The sequence below is a fragment of the Triturus cristatus genome, chromosome 12, assembly GCF_964204655.1.
Source record: "Triturus cristatus chromosome 12, aTriCri1.1, whole genome shotgun sequence".
Classification (NCBI taxonomy): domain Eukaryota; kingdom Metazoa; phylum Chordata; class Amphibia; order Caudata; family Salamandridae; genus Triturus; species Triturus cristatus.
In genome coordinates, this window is record NC_140595.1 from 694937594 (window position 1) to 694956471 (window position 18878).

Genomic DNA, 18878 nt, shown 5'->3' on the forward strand with positions numbered 1-18878 from the left:
TGCTTTTGTGTCAAACTACCAGAGGGTTCGGCACAGGTTAATTTAGTGACTTTTGTGGTTCACCTTGACAAACACTGCGGCTATTGCTTGAGTAGGTTTTCCCTCCGCCCCCCAACCAACAACTACATTTATCACAGAGGGCAACAGACATTTGCCAGTGCACCACTTGAGCTGCACAGAGTTAGTGGCCCAGGATGCACTGCAGCAGGCACAGGCACACCCGCAAGGGACGGTGACTTGTGGTGCACTGAGATAGGGCCACGAGAGCTGAGCCGGTCCTCGTGATGTCCCAGGAGAATGTCGCGGAGTATTACGGGGACAGTGGACGGTGTCCATCCAGGGCATGATGCAGAGGGCAGAAGCAAGCAGAGACAGACATAATGGGGGAGATGAATGCAACAGTCTCCTTTGTCCCACCATGTCAGTATCAGCTACATGATGAAGAAAACCCCCAGGCCATGGACTCTGACGCTAACATAGTCCAACGTGAGAGTGCCCATGACTCCCGTGGCACAGAGTCAGTGGCACCAGTGCTGGAAGGGAATGCAGTCTGTGATGAGGCCTGTACACTAATATCAACTTTGCAATTGACAAATCAAGAGTCAGTTCCAAATGTGTATCTTACTCAATCGCAGTGTGTGCCAGAGGCAGTGGTCAGCATGGGGCAGCCGCTGTGCAGCCAGCTCCTCCTGGATCTCTAACACACGGCATTGGAATGGCATGTGGAGACGTTTCCTGGTTGACAGAGGTGGAGGCACAAGAGCAGGGCAGGTGTGCAGTCTGCGACGATGCCGTGTCCTGGCTGTGACGGACCGAATAGAATTTGTCTGAGGCCTTCCGGACAGGTGTGTAGGCCTAAGGCTGCAGTCCGCAATGATCCACAGACACGTGTGCTCGAAATGCTATGCACAGAGTTGGTGGCACCACATCAAAGGGAGTATAGGGATTTAAGCTCTGCCTTAAATATATACTCTGCCAATGTGTAATGAAGACTCAGTTCCAAATGTGCAACCTACTTGTCCGCTGTGTATGCCGGTGGAGTGCGTCAACGGGAAAGGAGTACTGTGGGACTTGCTTGCGGAGGCCGTGATATTTTGAGGAGGCTGCCAAGGTCGCGGGCCTCAGGTGTGGAGCTAGCACAGGCACGTGGTGGGCACTTTTGGAGACACGCTGGTGTCGGCAGGTGAGCAGTGAGGCCTGGATGCGCAGGGGCGGACGAGACTGGTTCGGGGAGCAGTGGCCCGGGCTGTGGAAGTTGCACAAGATCGCAAGGCACCGCTGCACACGGCATCGTCCTCGTGGCGGGGTGAGAGGCGCTGCCCTGACAGCCACCTTGGCCATTCCGGAAGAGAACCACACCCAGGGCTAGGTGCTTTTTATTCACACCCCTACGCCCGTCCACGCCCGAACGGGACCAGGGGCCAGAACCCTTGGATCTGTGCCCCCAGAAAGGCTCTACTATTCCAGCTCAGTACTGAAGCAGCTATATAGAGTCCCAGGTCCCAAGTGTACTCATGCCATCTCCTTGGAGGAGCATCAAGACAGATGCCCATACTGTGACTTCAGACTTACCCCACGAGATCCACCCATACTCCAAGCGGGCCCCACCTATCAACTTCTCTTACTCAGCTGCAGATCCCTGCCCAAACATACGACCGAGATCTCCATGTTACTGAAGGACCTTGGGCCAGAGGTTCTGTTTCTTACGGAGACCTGGCTCAACGCAAGCTCAGAGCCGCACATTGTCCAATCACTTCTCCCTGGATACTTAATCCAGAGGAAAGACAGAATGTCAGGAGTGGGCGGTGGGATCGCCAATTTTATATAAAGATCATTTGACCTGTAGATTACTAGAGAGTCCACTAGCAGACTGTGAGAAGGATCATTGTTCAGTTGAATTTGCTCCCTCACTGTCATTCTCTGGTATACTGATCTACCGCCCACCAGGGTCTATGGGCCTATTTGGTAAATCTCTGCTGGAAACAGCTATGACCCTGGCAAGCTCCTCGGCTAATTTCACCCTCCTTGGAGATTTTAATCTTCATTTTGACGATCCTTTGGTATCATGGGTGACTGAATTAACACAAGACCTGTTGGAACTTCACCAGAAGGTCTCCCAAGCAACTTATATCAAAGGTCACTTCCTTAATCCAATTTTTTCTAACCTGATGGATCTAAAAGGAGAAGTCCCCATCCCCAGTACCATGGTCAGATAATTTTTTAATTCCCATAACACGGGCCCCACCAACCCCTGCTGTGCACACACAGTCAACTCGAAGACTGACCCGACCCTGGCCCAAACTTCCGGTGAAAGAATGGATCCAGGAAATGGAAAATTCCAAACCGTATCTGGAACTTAACCCAGTCACAGACTATCAGAAATTCACACACTGGATTGAGGAGTCACTGTACTCAGTGCTCCCTTAGAAATCAATCCTAAAGAAAGGGGGCTACAACAAGTCTGCATGGTTCTCTTCAGAGCTGTGGACGTTAAAACAACAATGCAAACGTTTAGAGAGGACATGGAGGAAAGATTTCTCAATTATTAAGAAACAGGAATATAGGATAGCCATTAGAAAATATAAGGCTGAAACAAAACAAGCCCAAGCCACTTATTATGAGGAAAAGATTTCGAGAGCAGCCAATTCCTCCAGAGAGACCTTTCGGATTGCAAAAAAACTCCTCAAGGTTCCTGATCCCCCTCCAGCACCTGATCCGAACGAGTTCATAAAATCCTCAAGCATCTCCCACAAAAAGACAATGATACACCTGAGCCGACCGTCGCAGGCCAGCATGGAAATAAATACCTCCTGGAGACTTTTATTCCGCTGACTCAGGAGTCATTCTTAGTGACCTTAACTAAGGTCAGATCGGGGTCACCATTGGATCCTGCACCACCCAACATCTTAAAGTTGGCAGCACCCACAGTGGCCCCCATTATGACCAGCTTAATTAATTATTCCCTCTCATCAGGGATAGTTGCCCCTGAATGGAAGAGAACAATGGTAAAAGCTCTTCTAAAAATGCTGAACCTGGACCCTGCAGATTTGGGCAACCATCGTTCCCTCTCGCTCCTCCCGGTAATGTGCAAAATTGCAGCGAAACATGTCAACCATACACGTTCCACGTTTCTGGAGTTCAATATCCTGCTCCACCCCACACAAACAGGCTTCCGCCCTCGCCAAGGCACCAAGACCGCCTTATTGGTGGTGGTGGAGGAAACGAGAAAAATACTTGATTCGGGAGGCACAGCGGCCATAATACTCCTCGACTTAAGTGAGGCCTTCAATACGGTCAACCACCGCACCCTGGCTCACCGGCTCAGGAATATAGGAGTGTCCGGCAAGGTGTTATTGTGGCTCCAGTCCTTTTTGGAGGACAGGTGTTTTCAGGTGTTTGAAGAGGACACCCTCTCTAAACCGGTTCCCCTTAGGCGTGGAGTTCCACAGGGCTCATCCCTGAGCTCAACCCTTTTTAATGTCTATATGCATCCATTGGCGGAGATTGTTGCCCCCTTTGTGATTCATATAGTCACTTATGCTGATGACACTCAATTGGTGGTGTCACTGACCCAGGCGATCATATGCCCTCTGATCTCCACGCCTGTCTAGAGGAAGTTACTAAATGGATTAGCCTATGCCACTTAAAGCTTAATGGTGACAAAACAGAGCTTATGATACTTGGCAACCAGTTAAATTTTAAATCCAATATTATGTGGCCAGTGTGTATAGGACCGGTGCCCATCCCGAAAACGGAGATAAAAAGTCTGGGTATCTGGTTGGACCAAGATCTCTCATTTAAAGTCCAAGCCAGAAAAAACGCTGCTGAATATTATGGCATGTTAAGAATGATCCGTAAAGTGCTGCCACTACTACCAGACCAAGCCAAAAAAAAAGCTGGTCCAGGCGCTCATCCTTTCCAGGATAGATTATGGTAATGCCCTGTATTTAGGTGCCCCTAACTCTGTCATCACAAAACTGCAGATTGTACAGAACTCAGCTGCAAGACTGCGCACGGGAACCCTGAACCGATGTTCAGCAAAGCTGGCACTACGCTTGCTCCATTGGTTACCGGTGCAGGAAAGAATGAATTTCAAGGCCATGTGTGTTGCCCATAAGTCCCTTGGAGGAAATGGACCTCCGATTATCAAAGCCATGATCTGCCCTTATAAGGCCAACAGAAGCCTACGCTCGGATGAGATGTATGTTGAAGTGGTAATAAGGATCAAGAAGGCTAGAAGTGGAGGCCGGCGTTTTTTGTACAATGCCTCCAAACTGTGGAACAGCCTGCCGCTGCATCTGCGCAGACAACCCAACCATCTGGCATTCCGGAAACAACTTAAAAACTGGCTCTTTTCTTAGAAGTCAGGTACCACTCTAGTGTCCAATACAGTGCTGGGATGCCCCCGGGTAGCCATGCGCTATATAAAAATCCTTCTTTTCTATTGTATTCTATTCTACGCAAGCCTGTGTACGCCGGGCAAGCCCACTCCTCACACGCTTACAGGTGGGCGTCCACTGTCCACAACACTAACACCGCCAGCATTATGTGTCGACATGGATATGTCTGTGGTCTGCATACTGCAGTTTGTTCAGCACATCCACGCCACATTTGGCAATGTGTGCATTCTCATTCATGGGTCACTAGCCTCCTTCGCACATACCTGGTTGCCGCCTACCTACACATTCTGCTGGTGTGTGGCTGATGTGCCATGCCGTTGGTGGCTCATGTACATGGCTAGCCCAGGTTGCCACAGTAAGTTGTGCTGTCGGGTCTGGTGGGTGGGCATGTTGTTTGGCATGTTGGATGTGGGTTTGTGACGTGTGCATTGCCAGAGTTATGAGTTGCATGATTGTGGAGTTGAGGTGTGTGGTGTGTACTATGGATACTTATCAACGAGCACTGCATTTCCGTAGGTGCCATCCTGGAAGCGCCGGTTGATGATGGACTGTCAGAAGATGTATGAGTCGTGCACACTGCCTGGGTAGTTGGCGACGACATTGGTGAAGAGTCCCCGGTGGTGCACTATTGCCTGCACATTGATGGAATGCCTGTGCTTTCTCCTGCGGTAATAGTGTGCAGTGTTGGCAGGGGGATAAGTAGGACATGTGTGCAGTCAATTGCCCCAACACATGTGGGAATCCAGCTATAGCGTAGAATCCTTGCTTGGTCTCCAGCTGTTCCAGCGCTGTGTGGGGGAAGTATAGGTACTGGGGTACCAAGCTGATGATGGCATCCAGGACAGGTTTGAGGAACTTGGATAGGGCTGGCTGAGAGACTCCTCCGACTCTGGCGGTTGTTGGTTGGAATGTCCCAGAGGCCAACAGGTGCAACACAGCCAGCAGCTTTGTCTGCGGAGGGATGTTGGTTGTCCGCTGTGTTGGAACCATCAGCCTGTGGGCGATGATGTTCAGGATGCGGAGGAGGGTTGTGCTTTTGAGCCTGTAGTGAATAATGACATGCTCTGGTGGTAAGTCTGTGAGGTTGGTGCGTTTCCTGAAGGTCCGATGTCTTTGTCTGCGCTGCCTCTGTGGTGGTCCGGTGGGGGTCGGGTGGGTGTGGCGGTCCTGGGGGTGGTGGCGGTGTGTGTTGTGCCCTCTTGGGGATCTGAGCTGTATGATGAGTAGCTCCATGGCATGTGTTGTTCTTCAGGTTTTGCTCTGGTCTGGGCACCCTTTTCTGTTGCCTGTTGTCGTCCAGATTTGCACCAGGTCGGAGCAGGTGTAAATTTCCTGCAGCTAACACGCCTTATCGCATGTTTTGTGATCTTATTGCTGATGTGGCTGCTCGTTGAGAATGTTGAGGTGTGGTGTTGTCGCAGGTATTTGCTTGGGATCGCCTACTCTGCATCTCATTAGCGATAATTGCCGTGGTCATCTGTGGCGATGATTTTTGAGGATGCTATAGTGGGAAATCTGGTGATATTAGCTGTTTTCACCACCTTGTGAATGGGGCGGTAATTTTATCACGACTTTGGCTGCGATAAAGTGCCGATGACTCTGTGATAGCTCCTTGAGAATATGCCCCAATGAGTTTAAAAACTTTGCTCTCCACACAGTTGGCAAAATATGGTAATCTTTGCAGTATGTATTCTGCAGGCAAAAATTTTTGCAAAAATGTTTAATGGAATAATTTTCTCTAATATATTTTTTTCGATTGAATATTATAAATAAAATGTAGAGTTTTATCAAGATTTTGATTTTTCCCTGGAATTTGTTTCTCAAAGATTTTTAAAAAACAAAAATGCATATTCCAAGTGAACTGTGAAGCAACCAAATAAAGATACAATTGCATGAAATTTGTGGAGAAATAAAACTATGTTAACCCCTACCAGTCAGCATTCCACTGAGCAAGATTTAACACCAGCTGCAGTCTACCAAGTAATATTCAAGTATTTGTAATAACAATAGACTGTAGACCTTACACACCATCAGTTTTCCTAAAACATTTATGAATTTTCCGGTCCCAGCCTTCAAAGTTGGACGAAATCCACAGCTTCAGCCACTGGAAAAAAGAACACCAATATTTATTTTTAGGAATGGGAGTCTCAAACCGCTGAATAATTAAAACAAATATGGATTTTAGGTTATCCATAAAGGATCAGCATAAGATAAGTTCACAAATATTGCATTTCATTCATTCAGTCATTGGCAAAAGCTGACTGAATGTGTCTACTCAGTTGGCAGCCAAGTAGGCCTGGCCGAGATTTTAATTACGTCGGAGTAATTGGCGTAATTTCACTATTTACGCATTACTACTGTGATGCACAATTACCAAAATTATGCAATTATGCCATCTTGAGTAATTAAGATTAATTTGGGGCGAAACTCCTTCCGCAGGAGCAAAGGAATAATTAAGTAAGAGAGAGTGAGGGGCTGATGGCTACTGCTTTTCTTGTCTTGTCGCATATGGCGCTATTTTCTTAGCACAAAATGCAGCCTCTGGCCCATATTTCGCACGAGGGTACATTTTGCACTAACAAAAATGTCACTAAAAGCTGGATTACGCTTCTCTTGTAATTAACCTTAGTTGCAAGTAAGTTTGCGGTAATCACGATAGAGAGAATTACGCCAGTTTTCCCCACTCGTACATACCAAGCCCAGCCTAAATTCTCTTCATTCCGGGGCAAAAACAAATATATGGACTCCAGATGTATGGTTCAGTGCAGTTACCAGGTTGACTGTAGCAGTTTTCATGCCCTTCTATTATCAGCCCTTTAGTGCTGTGCTGGTTGTTAAATGCCCCCCCCCACCCCTAATTCTAAATTACAGCCGCAGATGAGCAGGGAGAGCGCCTGGCAATGGTGTTAGAGCATCCCACCCACTGAGGGTAACATCCAGAAAACAAACATTGGGCCATAAGTACAAGCCCCTATCACCACTGGAACGTCGCTTCTTGTGACGTTCCAGTGGCGATAGAGCCTTGCCTTTTGTACACGGCAGTGTTAAGCCACTTAACGTGGCTAAACGCTGCCTTGTACATAAGGCCCCCTTTCAGGCTATGGTTAGCGTGAAAGAGTTGGGCAGTGGGTATTGCGCTGGGCGTTCCACCGCAACACCCATTCATTTTGACGTTGCCCCCTATGTACAAGTGTGGCGTACATAGACGGCTGCACCAAAATTAAGACCAAGTAAATTCTGGTCTTAAGTTGGCGAAACAAGAAGGAATGCATTATTTCTCCCCATTTTTGCTTTTTCCCTGTGTGCTGCCTTGTGCAGCACACATGGAAAAAGCAAAATGCCATGGTTTGTTTATGTACAGGAAGGTGTCCCTTCCTGTACATAAACAAACCTTTAAAAAAAATGACATTTTGTCACTTTCATGTGTGCTGTATTAAGCAGCACACATGAAAGTGACAGATTGCAATTCTAGGATTGTTTATGTGCAGGAATGGACATGCTCCCCTGCACGCAGACACCCTGCACTATGGTGCAAGAGTGCCTGCGTTGGCACTAAGTTGCTAAATTTAGCGCCATCGCAGTGGGAAACACAAGGCTGCACCACATTCTTGTAAATAGGGTGCAGCCTTGCGTTTCTGAAGTGGCGAAGCGCGGCGTTAAGCCAAGGAGGCTAACGCCGCGCTCCGCGACTTCCTTGTACATATCCCTCATTGAGTTGGAGAACATGTTCCATATCTGCCATTCTTGCCCATATGTCGCTCCATTGTTTTCAGTGGAGAGGATCTTTAACAAATGGTACAGCCCAACGACAAAGTACTGTAAAGTTATTAGAACATTCTACATAGTAAGTGTCGAATGCTCCAAATTACATAGGGCTAAAAAACACACATGACCACACTGGATTGCTATGCAGATGGCCAATGGCAGCCATTATTGGCCTGTTACCAATCAAAATGCATCATCCTTTCCTCTCCAAGGATCTTGTATCCAGGGCAAATTGGCTACATCAGTTTGTCATTCAAGATGTCACTGAGTTACGTCATGGTAACTGCACCAGGCAGGTACTGTGCCGCATGTCCTATTCTTGTTGCAAATGACTGTTTCACAGGTGATCTTTTTTTATTGCAGACACTTTCATTTGCCAGAATGGAGGAACTTTATCTAGCTCTGGCGATAAATGCCTCTGCCCGCCTACTTATGGTGGAAAAACGTGTGAAGAACCCCTGAAAGTGTGCCTGAACGGCGGGACCGTGGATCCATATAAATGTCTCTGTACCCCACAATTCTACGGGGACGTGTGCCAGTATCCCGTGGATGAGATAGGAGTCGGTAAGCATGGCGCACCATTAATTATTGTATTACTGGCAGAGCATGAGCGATTCAAAGCACACAGACCTGCTTTCTAAAGGCTCAAGGGGTGCTGCAGCGAGCTTTTACTATGGCAAATATAAACATGCTGTAAGTGGTGACCCTTCAAAGTTTTGTAAAGGGGCCGATATGATGTGTTCCGTGTATTCTGACTGTTTGGAATTACAAGTTAAAATATCTAAACTATCTGATAATTATCGAATGCATTAACTGCCTAAAGACACATCATTATATTTTGGTAGCTCAAACATGCAAAAATTGAACAGGGTAAAAGCATACCGGGGCAGATTTATAAGCCTCATGCACCACATTTGCGTCACTTTTAACATGGGAAAAGTGACGCAAAAGTGGCGCAAGGGGCTTGTTGTAAATCTGCCCCACGGTATTTACCATCTCATGCCAATTTTGGTTCATTAAACACCAAAATTGGCATGTTATTTCACGTAAACTTGTAATAGGTGCAATTTACGGCACTCAATAAATAATGTACCCATGGTGTTGTTATTTTTCAGGTGTGTGAAACAGCACCTACACTTGTAACCAGGGCCTAAGTCTCAAAATACTAAGGGATAGATTTACAAGCCCCTTGCACCGCTTTTGCGTCACTTCTAACATGGGAAAAGAGACGTAAAAGTGGCGCAAGGGGCTTGTAAATATACCCCTAAGTGCCTAGTAGTTACTTAGGAGGTGGCTAGGTTGTTCGCAACAAAAGAGTTTACATCTACTCTTTAGTGCATGGAAAACTCAAGAATAAAAACAAGCATTTGCAATGCACCCGATCTCACCTTTGGGACCTTATTGGTATTTAGCTATGCAGCACATTAGCCTGGGTGTTGAAAGATCTACTGTTGTTTATCATGGAGGGAAAGTAAGCACCAAACTGCGTGACAAGGCAGGTATGGGAACACCTGGAGAGAAATATTGCCTTTCAGCGGGAAATGGTATAGTCCAGAGCTCTGTTTTTAATATAAAATCAAGGCCTTCGGTGGTCATATCACGGAAAATACACGATTTGAAAAAAATATTATTATGGTCTGCTCTTGCACTGCAGCTGCACATGTTGTACCTGTCCTGTATGAAGAGAAGCTTGCACTGGTGCTTTGTCACCTGTGCCTGTCCTGTGAGAAGAGAAGCTTGCACTGATGCTTCATCGCCTGTCCTGTGAGAAGAGAAGCTTGTTCTGCTGCTTCATCACCTGTACCTGTCTTGCGAGAAGAGAAGCTTGCTCTGCTGATGCCCCAACTGCACTTGTCTTGTGAGAAGAGAAGCTTGCGATGCTGCTTCACCACCTGTACCTATGCTGTGACAAGAGAAGTTTGCTCTGCTGCTGCCCGTGTTCTACCTGTTCGGTGTGAAGAGAAGCTTGTGCTTCTGTTTTATCACGTGCAACTGTCCAGTGAGAAGGCTGCTGTCTCAACTGTCCCTATCTTTTGAGAAGAGAAGCTTGCACTGGTGCTTTGTCGCCTGTGCCTGTCCTGTGAGAAGAGAAGCTTGCACTGATGCTTCATCACCTGTGCCTGTCCTGTGAGTAGAGAAGCTTGTTCTGCTGCTTCATCACCTGCAACTGACCTGTGAGAAGGCTGCTGCCCTAACTGGACTGTCTTTTGAGAAGAGAAGCTTGCACTGGTGCTTTGTCACCTGTACCTGTCCTGTGAGAAGAGAAGCTTGCACTGTTGCTGCCCGTGTTGTACCTATTCTGTGTGCATGACAGAATATTGTGACCAACTTCCTGCTACCGCTTTACCTTTTCCTATTCTTTGCATGAGAGATGGTTGAACTGCTGCTCTCCTTGTATTTGTGTGATGTGGTAGGAAATGAAAGAACAAACCCTAACACTGCAAAAAAAGGCAAGTTCAGTACTTGTCTCAAGGCCGATGTGAATGAAAGAGCAACTCTTCCCAATATAGTTTGCGTTTGGATTTGCCTGTGAAACAAGCAGTTCATAAAACGAACTGGACCTCTTTGTAAAATTTTAAAAGCCTGCCAAGTGGTTCAATGTGATGTATGATGCCTTCATCCAACTCTGGCTTCTTTGCCGATATCATTTCGTATGTTGGGATTTTGAGCCCCTAAAAACGCTGTTAAAAACATAGCTAAGTTTTGTGGAGTAAAATAAATCACTTCAGTTCTGTGTTTTCTGCTTTTTTATTTGAAGTGAATGGTTTCAGAGCAAGAGGGCTGAAATGCAGATGTGAGCACCCCACTGCTAGTGAGCAAACAGTAACACTGCTCTGAAAACAAAGTGACCAGCTAAAAACTGTTTAGTACCCAAAACAATGAGAGCGTACATGGAGTCATTACTGCGTGGGAAAAGTTGAACATGTTTGAAATGAAGGGAGCAAAGAAAACCCTTTATGCTTGTGCCTCTCTGCCTCAGCACAACTTTAAGTTTGGCCTGATTTATGTGCCACATCTGTCACACCTCTGTGAAGCGCCCTGCCTTAAACAAGTACAGCACGTGTTGCAGGTGCTACCCCACGAGGGCCTACAATGCATGCTGTGTGAGTGAAAGGGCCACAGGTACTCTTTACAGCTTCCTTTAAAGATTTGATTTCTCCGAAAAATGCATCTAGGTAAGGAAGACCTCAAGGATGAGGTCTCACACACTATCTTCTTCTGCTCCCTCCCTCTCTCGCTCACTCTTTCCTACTTAAAGCACTCTACCAGAGAATCACCTTCAAACATTCCTGTTTCCTCTCATTCTGGCGTAACCTCGCTGGAATGCAGTTACCTTTCATGTAACAATTTGTGCGACCTCTAAAAACGAGTTTGCAAATGGTCTAATTAGCAGAATCTATCCGTTTGCAACCTCAAAAATATTTTTGTTTATGTATAAATCTCAAATTGGGTCTGGATTTTGCAACCCAGTACCATTAGGGTATATTGGAAGGGGTGTGTTTATGGCTTTCCTTCCAAATACGGAATGGTAGTGCTATGCATTCATGTTTTGCGACCACATCCAGTCACAAAACATTATTTTAACACCTCTTCATAGGAGGTGGTAACCCATTCGCAAATGGGTCCCCTGCCTCTTTGAGAATTAAAAAAATATATTTTGTAAGAGCAGGCAGTTGTCCAACAAACCACTGCCTTCTTTTAAAAAATTTGAAAAGTTAAAAGTTTCATTTTTTGATTTTGAAATGCATCTTGTTTTCCTTTAAGTAATCAGACATGGCGTTCTGCTGTCCCCAGCAGGCCACCATCCCTGTGATGAGTATCATTCATAATGCATCACAAAGTGCAAACTCCCTCAATAATATACATAAGGTAGGTCGACTTGCTACCCACTAGGAATCGCTAATTAAAAGTAGACAGGTTTCACACATTAGGAATAGCGATTAACTAACTGGTATACGCAGAAAATTTCAATTTGAAAATTGCGATCCCCAAATTATGCCCATCCGGCCCTAAGTTCACAGACACCAACACAATGAGTCAGAACTTAGCAATCACTGGATCAATCCATCGTTCTTAGTTTTTTGTGTCCAAGTTCATTCTGTTGTTAGTCTTACATTGGAATCATTACAACATGCACACCCCAGACATTCATGCTCTACTTTCTGTGACCTCAGGTGACCAGAAATCCCATTTGAAATACTTTGGCAGTCAGCTAAGTAGGCCACTTAGGGCTATGTGCAGGGGATTGCTTCAGCACCAAATTCTCTTCCTTAACTGTGCCTTAGGGCCGTATTACAAGTTCTCAGTAAATTGGAATTGTACATGGATCACAAAAATAAGTGGTGCAATATTGATCACACCTGGTAGCTACCAGGAGTAATAGGGTTTCCACCCCAAACAAAGCAAGGCAGGTAAAGCTTTCTAAAATTCAATAGGGGATAAAGACCCCTGTATTTTGCAACACATGGGGATTTTAGTGTGGTAAGGGCCGCAGGGCCGGTATCTGCCAGGTATTTCCCAAAAACTCAGAATAAGGGTTATGGCTTCAGTCAATATTCTATCATCATTTTATAATTGTTTATTTTACCTGATAAATAACAATATCCTGGGTTTCATTATTTATCAGATGTGATAAATAACAGAAACTTAGGGCCTAATTACGATGTCGGGCTGAAAGCCTCCGACCAGCGGACATGGTAGGTTTACAGTCCAACCGCTGTATTAGGTTAACGGCGGTCGGAGTGAAACCTTTCAGGGTGGATTCCAATGTGGTTCTGATTTACTCAAGGAGCCAGTCGGTCTATCGGATAGACAGCATAATCCCTTAATGACGAAGACTCCGCACCGGAGTTATGATGTCGGTTTCTGACAGCCATTCCATGTCGGCCTTTCCGACATGGAAAGGCTGTTGAAAAGTGACATTGGGGGTCCCTATCAGAGCACCCTTCTCCCCTGGCAAACTGCAATGGGGCCTGCGGGGCACCTATGGTGTTCCCTAAACATCCCTGCACCCTGTGGCAGGAACCACAATGTGCCCTCCACAAGGTGCAGGAATGTTTCAAAACCTCCATTTCTCAATGGAAGCTTGTGCTGCGGGCCTTTTTCGCTTGCTGCACAAGCTTCTATTGAGAAAGGGAGGTTTGCAACCATACTATGGGTGGTGGCGTCAAACTACTGTGGCCAGAACTGCCGACCTGAGGTGGGGCGGTTCCTTGCCACAACAGTGTCGGGTGGACGAAAGTCCGCTCAACATCGTAATAAGGCCCTAAAGGTTTTGTTGAAAACCGGGCTTACAGGTACCTTCTGATTCACTCAGAGTCAGGGCTTTAGTCTCTGCCTTCCTATAACTTATTGCGGTTTACAATCCATCCTATTTTCATTTTATGAATTTCCAAAACTCACAAGTTGCTATGTGATGGGGGCACATGCTGTTTGGGTTTTTCTTTTTGTTAAAAAAAAGTCACAAAGTGCTTTGTAAATCATGCTGGGTCCTGGAGGATGTATCACAGGTTGAATCCACTGCTGTATGGTTGCTTCTGTCACTGTGCTTCTGTGATGTACGTAAACAGCCCACCTCTGCCAGGGATCCAATCAATGCAGTTGTAACATGTTTTCCCATGCTTGCCCTCATAACGGTGGTTAATAATTCTTGCCACTAATTTGTGGTTTTCGGGTTAATGGCTGTCACTGAATTCCTGTATCTTTCACAGACACCGTCCAGGTAGAAGTGGCAGTCGAGGTAACAATCACCAACCAGGAGTTCAGCCTGGAGCTGATGAATAATAACAGTGACGAGTATAAAGACTTTCAGCACAACTTCAAAAGTCAGGTAAGAAATCATTATGCAACTCAGGCTACAACTGTGAAACAACACCATATGGACACTCTTCTTACTAGTAATGCAGGACTTTGGGGAACCTTAGCTGGATGGTTTAATCTAGGACAAAGTATCCACCCACAAAATCACCATATGTATATCCTTAATCTTGTAAAGAGTCCAGAATGACATGTGTAGTCTCTGCCTCTACCTGAGCTGAGGTCTTGCTACATAAGTACCACTCCATTAATACAGATGTACAAAGTTACGCCAGGCATATCGATGGGTGAATAGGGCCAGGGTGCACGGTTGAAATAATGAACACTTTAGATACTAGTCCACACACACATACGACGTGTAAATAACTTGAGGAGCCAGTAATTGGGTGCTGCTGTGTAGATGTGCTGAATAACAGGAACGAGAGAGTGCTAATAAGTCTAGTTCATATGGAGAAGAAATGTATGACAAGCTGGGCCCACAGAGATTGGTTCCTGAGCTGATGCTCCAGAATACATTCTTTGGGGGTGTCACAGAGGATCTGGCTAGTATGTAATGACTGTTTACAGGCAGTGTGAGATTTGCCAGGGAGAGAATTCTTGAAGTAAATCAGGGAAAACCAGGTGTCTTAAGAAACGGTGGGAGACGAGTCTAGTAGGCGTCAACATTTGTCAATACAGCCAAGAGCAAAGCCATCCATTGAGGAAACAGCGATACCAAGGAGCTATACAGAGTGTCTCATGCTTTTTTGTGTTAAGTTGTAGGGACCATCTAGCAATACCAAAACGTTCTCTGCTGGCCTCCTGTAGGTAATGCAAATTTAATATCTCTGTTTAATCCAGTTTCTACATGCTTAATAACGTTATTCCTCTTAATCAATTTGCACCAAATTTGGGTGAAGCATTAATCAGTAGAAACACGTTCAGACTTCCAAATTTGGTACAGATTTCTTTAAAAGACCATAATAATTTTGAATGTGTGACTGATGAAAATACCATGGGGTTTCCTATAACAAAGCTTCTCCAAGGGTATCTCCAGAACACTGAATTAAAGTCCATCAAGTTATCATGACAATGCAGCCCTTCTGTAATTCAATGCCTTTTCTTGGTTTGGTGCAACTTGGCTAACTATTTTAGAGACATCAGCAAATATTTGACTATTCAGTAAACATGATCTAACTATGCTTATTGTCACAAATATCCTGTCCCCTAAAACTAAAGGATTGAAATGAGCCTTAAACGATTTGTAACAGCGGGAGAGTCAAGACCTTCACTTCAATTTTGTTTCATAATTGAATCTTTTAATGAATTTTTGAAACATGAGAATGTAAACTGATAGAATAAGTTGATGCCACCTAAGAGGATGATCAAGTGATCCCTGGTCGCCTAATAATAATTAATGTCTCACAAGTCTAACTAAAACATAATACAATAATCAACACTATAAAATAAATGCTGACACCTTACCCCCTTCTCATCCCTCTCTGGTCTATCAGTAATGGTGCATAACTTGATTATCCATCTATCATGGTGTGCCTAACAGCCAGCTTCCATAGGTGACTCTTAAGATGGATGTAGTTTTGGATAGTCTCTCGAAAAAAGCTGTGAATGCCTCATTGGAATTATCTTAAGTATTCTAAGACACCTAAGGCGCAAAAGCTCTGCAGACTCAGAGGACAAGAATTTCCGATCCAATGTCCAATTAGCCGTAAAAGAGTCTGCCTTCCCATCCATGGCCATCATGGTTTTTTCAATGCCTAAGAGATCTCACAAATAGTCCATTCAATCAGAAGCATCTGAGCTCCCTGTCTTGCCTCATACAAAGGTAAATGCCTGTCTGCCGGTACAGCAGGACAATGAGATCGGTCTGATTTTAAGGTCAAGAGTCATTGTTTTCCTGTTTGAGAAACATAATGTAGTGTATGTAGGAAATCAAGGTCCTGCAGCATCAAACAATGTGGCTAACACATCTAATATATCAGGCAGAATGTATGTGTCCTGAATGGAGCTGTGCCATAGAAGATGCACTAAAGGCCCTGTGGCACCACATCTTACCCAACAAGTCTCTGATCAGAGTATATCCCACTTATAGAATCTATCCAGAGTATAATGCAAGGGTACATCCAGTTTAGTCATAGGTTCCCTCCTAGAAGTGCTTCTACCAGTGTTACGAGTCATGGTGTAGATCTCCTTCCATTTCTGATCTGAAAAGGACCTTGCAAGATCCCTTTTACAGCATTTCTGTATATTGGTTGTCTAATCTGTGCCAGGACCCAAGAGCATGTTAGACATGTCAGAAACTAAGCTTTATTGTACTCCTTCATAAATATCTATTTTTCAAACTTCACAAGTTTTCTAGCGACGTGTTTTAAATGAAGGCTGGAAAGCCAAATGTCTAATTTGATAGAACCTGCATCTTTTACTTTCTGGGATTACATGACCATTCTTTGTCATCTCAAATGATATAATTTCAAGCAGATCAAAGACTTTCTGAGGCACTCCTGAGAACTCTATTTGCTAAATTGTTTCTCATTTAGAGCAGCAGAGAAGTCAACGTTACCCAGAGTGGGAGACAGCAGGCATGGATACTTGGCGAGGCCTAACTTGGCAGAAATATTATCCCAACAGAGCAGAGCTCCCAGTCATGATGTAGCATCGCCAACCAGGAGACCTTCCACATGCACATACTGGCAATACAGTAATCAATAAAGCCCCATTATTTTTCTGATTCCAGTCTGTTTGATTTCACATAGTAAAACAGTTTGTTGCCTGATAGCATTGGAGGTTTGATCTTTAGATAAGTCGCAACACGGAAATGCTCTACCTTCGTCAGCCTGATATATCAGTCCTGATTCTATTGAATATTATGCATGAATTTGGTGACTATTCGGGTCTGTATATTTATAATACTAAGTCGGCCCTGTTCCCAATAGGCTTGATGGTGAGATTGCCTGTTGCGCAGATGCCAAACACCGATGAATAGGCCACGTTGCAACGCATGCGATACATCGCATTCCATTACAACGACCGCGTTCTTACATCGCATACCATTACAACGCAAGTCATTACAACGACTTGCTGTAGGGAGCGCGCTGGATTTTGGAATAGTATAATTCACTATTCCAACTCTAGTCTGTGGAACAGTAGGGAAGGTGTTGGATTTTAAATCCAACACCTTCTGCCCCCTACGGCAAGTGGGGACTTGCAAAACGTTCTATAAAATAAAACGGTAAATACGTCAGGACCCAGCAAAGTAATAATTTTGAGCCTTTCAATATTAGTGATCAATTCCTCTGTCTCAGTGGGGTGATCTAGCAGTGCCACTTGCTCCATTGTAAGCTTATGCACCTGGGCCTACTCCTAATAGGAATCAGTTAGTTCCACTGGTACTTTGTGTCTACGCTATGCAAGCATGCATAGAAGGCTTTAAATACAATGGCTGCATTTTTGTTGTTGCCAATTTGCGACCCATGTCTATTTTGTGAAGTCATTGGTACACATGCATCAAGCTAAGAAATAGCGAGTCCTTATTTGCGAATTTTAAGGAATCGCAAATAAGGAATCGCTATATCCTATGCATGACGCAGATATCGAAAAAATACCGATTCGGTAAAAATCGCTAAAAGCGTTAGCGGAAAAACCCCAAAAATCGCTAATCGCTGAAAACTCACAAATTGCGATCTCAAAAATAGCGAGATCGCTATTAGCGAGATCGCAATAAGCGAAATCGCTAATTGCGAGTTCACATTTTTTCCGATTCGCATTGGGAACAGCCTGATGACATCACAACCAGGAAGTAACTCTTCCCATGGTGCAGTCTGTGTCCATAGGAAGCCAGAGCAGGAAGCTGAGTGCCTGGGGAGAGCTGTGGAGAGGAAGACTTGGCATCCAGACCACTGCAAACACAGGAAATGGCCAACACATCAGCAGAGGAGGGGGCAGGTGTCAGAAAAAGAAAGATAAATTTAGTGAGAGGGAACTGGAGTACCTCATTGAAGAGGTTGTTAAGAGCCATGACAAGCTCTTTGGGAAGCTCTCCCTTAAAGTCCCAGAGGCTGAGAAAAGACGCCTCTGGAACAAGATCAAGTCAAAAGTAAATGCTGTGGGTGTGACACACCGCAGCATTGATGATTTAAAGAAATGCTGGTACGATCTGCGGAGCCGTGCCAAGGAGCGAATTGCCCAGAGGCTGAGGGAGGCAAAGAGCACCAGGGGAGGACCCTCGACAGTCCCGGACAACACAGCCCTGGAGGACCTGGTGGAGGGCACAATCCTGCCGGAAGCTGCTGTGGGGGTGACGCAGATGGATACATGAAATGAAAAAATGAAATGAAAAAAATATTTAATAAAGCGCACTGCGGCCAAGCGGCTTCCTGGGGCTGAGGACCTGATCAGAGCTCACAAAGGACACCCTGGGAGACTAGGAAGGGAATGCCAGAGAGAAAAGAAAGGTTTTGAGGGCCTTACGGAAGTGAGTGTAAATGGGAATAGAGCGAATGGAAAGTGGAAGACTATTCCAGAGCTGAGGGGCCAGGACTGAAAACCGGGTACCCCCCATTCTGGATTTACGGAAGCGGGGGATGTGCAAAAGAGACAGGGAAGAAGAGCGAAGAGTGCGGCTGGGGGCGTGAGAAGAGATAAGAGAAGTGATGAACAGGGGAGCAGAGCGGGAATGAGCCCGAAAAGCTAAACAAGCCAGTTTAAAAAAAGATCTAAAACGAACAGGAAGCCAGTGAAGGGACTTGAGTGCAGGTGTGATATGGGAGGATTTGGGGAGGGAGAGGATGAGGCGGGCCGCTTGGTTTTGAATGGCCTGAAGTCGGCGGGATTCGAAGGCGGGTATGCCCACATACAGGCCATTCCCATAGTCGAGGCGAGAGGTGACAAGGGCCATGACTA

At 45.4% G+C, this 18878-nt stretch overlaps 1 protein-coding gene across 5 annotated transcripts in view; it reads left to right on the forward strand.

Moving 5' to 3' along the window:
• LOC146780115 (mucin-3A-like) overlaps positions 1-18878 on the forward strand; it is a 268570-nt gene that overhangs the window by 57283 nt on the left and 192409 nt on the right. For all 5 annotated transcript variants that reach the window (XR_014972097.1, XM_085638057.1, XM_085638058.1 and 2 more), the window contains exons 4-5: positions 8529-8729; positions 13877-13995. Coding sequence is in view for 4 of the 5 variants with exons in the window: in XM_085638057.1 (XP_085494183.1) it covers positions 8529-8729; positions 13877-13995 (320 nt within the window). In the remaining variant the exon portion in view is untranslated. The remainder of the gene's footprint in view (positions 1-8528; positions 8730-13876; positions 13996-18878) is intronic.